Source organism: Saccopteryx leptura, chromosome 2, assembly GCF_036850995.1.
Source record: "Saccopteryx leptura isolate mSacLep1 chromosome 2, mSacLep1_pri_phased_curated, whole genome shotgun sequence".
Taxonomy (NCBI): Eukaryota; Metazoa; Chordata; class Mammalia; order Chiroptera; family Emballonuridae; genus Saccopteryx; species Saccopteryx leptura.
The window spans coordinates 381,463,679-381,465,901 of NC_089504.1; the positions used below are offsets into that span (position 1 = coordinate 381,463,679).

A 2,223-nucleotide genomic window follows, 5' to 3' on the forward strand; every position below is an offset into this window, starting at 1 on the left:
GCCCTGGCTGTGCCATGTGACCCATCAAGGGGGTTGGGGGTGGACTTAGCAGGTAAGCTTGGACCAAGAGCAGGGACTAGAAAACATGCGTTTTCATGCTTTTCCTTCATAGGGAAGGATGACCTTGGGCCTGAGGGTGCCCCCCAAGAAGTGGGATGCCAGAGGTTTGAGGGGGGGTGAGTGAGATGCAGAGAGGGACACTGCCTGGGCAGTGCTTACCACTACCTAAGGCCAGGTGCTTACCACTTCCAGCACTTGGCTGGCCTATTGGGAGTGTGCCCTGAGGGTGACAGGTGACAAAATAAGACTGCTGTGTGGGGCCGTCAGGGTGTAGTGGAGAGGGTACAGATCAGACGTCTTGGCTGAGGTTACCTGCCTGGTGGGTGAAGGGGGTCCTCTGGAGGGAGGGCAGGAGAGGGAAGAAGAGAACTTTGAAGAAGGGCTGTCTGAGGGAGTGGGCGGGGGTCAGAGAGGGCTGTGCAGCACCTGAGGTGGGAGACATGCATCTATCTATCCAGCCTTGAAGGCGCTGGGCGGGGGCAAGTGAGAGGGAGACCAGTGGTGGCTTGGCAGATGGTCTGTGGCTGTGATCTTTTTGCCCATGAGATCTCTCTGTGAATACCTTTGTCTGAGCACCAGTCCCTGGACCCCTATGCTGGCTGAGTCCTGGATAACAAGACTCTTCAGGGAGCACTCTCAATGTTTATTTACACTTTGTGGTTTATTGAATTGTCAGTAATTACTGTTTTTGCTCCTAAGTGGAAGAAAGCTAATAGAACGTAATCAAAATAGTGGTTTAATTGACAGATTTTACTTGTTCCTTGCACCTGTGCCTTCTTCAGCTCCTACCTACCTACTTAGTTTATGTGGGCACCACCATGTACCACACCTCCCAGCCCTTCGCATCCTAGGTGCCTGCCTTCCCCATCTCAGCTCCGGAGATGTGATGTTCTTTGGCCCTGGAGGTCTCGGCCAGCCTGTCCTCCTTTTTGTTCTCATTCTCAGGTGCCCCCAGCAGCCGGTGCTGGGTTTTAGCCCCCAGCTTGTGATCGGGCCGGTGCTCGGGCCGTGAGCCTGGTCGGGTGTCTAGTTTGCACTCGGCCCGGTACTTGCCCTCACCCTCCCTCTTGAAGGAGACAGAAGACAGGGCTTTGGGCTTGGGGGGCTGCAACCACGAGTGGCTGAGGATCTCGTCGATGTGCAGCCGCCTGCTGACGTCCGGCTGCAGGATACGGTAGATGAGGTCCTTGCACTCACCCGTCAGATTCTTAGAGCGTGGGAAGTCCACACGGTGCTCCTTCTGGATGCGCAGCATCTTCTTGATGTCAGAGTCATCGTAGGGCATGGAGCCACAGACCATGATGTAGAGGATCACGCCCAGGCTCCAGATGTCATAGACCTTGGGCTGGTAGGGGATGCCCTGGAGGACCTCAGGGGCCGCGTACGCTGCTGACCCACAGAAGGTCTTGCTGAGAATGATGCGCCCGCTGCAATCACGCAGGCAGCGCTTGGAGAAGCCAAAGTCAGACAGCTTGATGTTGAAGTCCTTGTCAAGGAGAAGGTTCTCGCACTTGAGGTCTCGGTGGACGACATCCAAGTCATGACAGTACTTAACAGCTGAGGAGAGCTGGCGGAACATCTTGCGTGCCACATCCTCGTGCAGGGCCCCCCGGCACTTGATGAATTCAAGGAGGTCGCCCTGGACGCCAAGCTCCATGACAATGTAGATGCGCCCATCCGAGGTCTCGAAGATCTCATAAGTCTTGATGATGGAGCGGTGATTGACAGTTGCCAGGATGTCCATCTCCCGAGGAAGGAATCTCTCCACAAAGTCGGTGGGTGTTTTCTTGCGGTCAATAATCTTGACCGCCACATTGAACTTGAGGCGCTCGGAGTAGGCTGATTTGACTTTTGCGTAGGAGCCCTTTCCAAGACTGATGCCTACGATGTAACCCTTCTTCCTTAGGACCGTGGCATCGTCCATGGTGCCAGGAGCGGCCGGCGCCCTCTACATCCCCTCCCCACGTGGGCCAGCAGGCATTGTCCTCATTTACAGCATGGGGAGCTGTCTAGCTGGGCTGGCCTGGACCTGTTGAGGAATGCTCAGCATTATCTCCATGTGACTTCAGCATGTGAAGTCATAAAGCCAGGCAGCCAGGAGTGGGGACTAGGCTGGGGGGAACAGGGCCCCTGGAACCCTGGAAGCCAGGCTGACCTGGCAGG

At 55.9% G+C, this 2,223-nt stretch overlaps 1 protein-coding gene across 1 annotated transcript; it reads right to left on the bottom strand.

Moving 5' to 3' along the window:
* Positions 1-907: 907 nt before the first annotated feature.
* Positions 908-1,984, bottom strand: LOC136393839 (testis-specific serine/threonine-protein kinase 2). The gene has a single exon (XM_066366488.1). The coding sequence runs from the start codon at positions 1,982-1,984 to the stop codon at positions 908-910; it is 1,077 nt and encodes a 358-aa protein (XP_066222585.1).
* Positions 1,985-2,223: the final 239 nt, after the last annotated feature.

Excerpts from the sequence above, each read along its gene's own strand:
- LOC136393839 (XM_066366488.1), bottom strand. The coding sequence starts at position 1,984 with ATGGACGATGCCACGGTCCTAAGGAAGAAGGGTTACATCGTAGGCATC.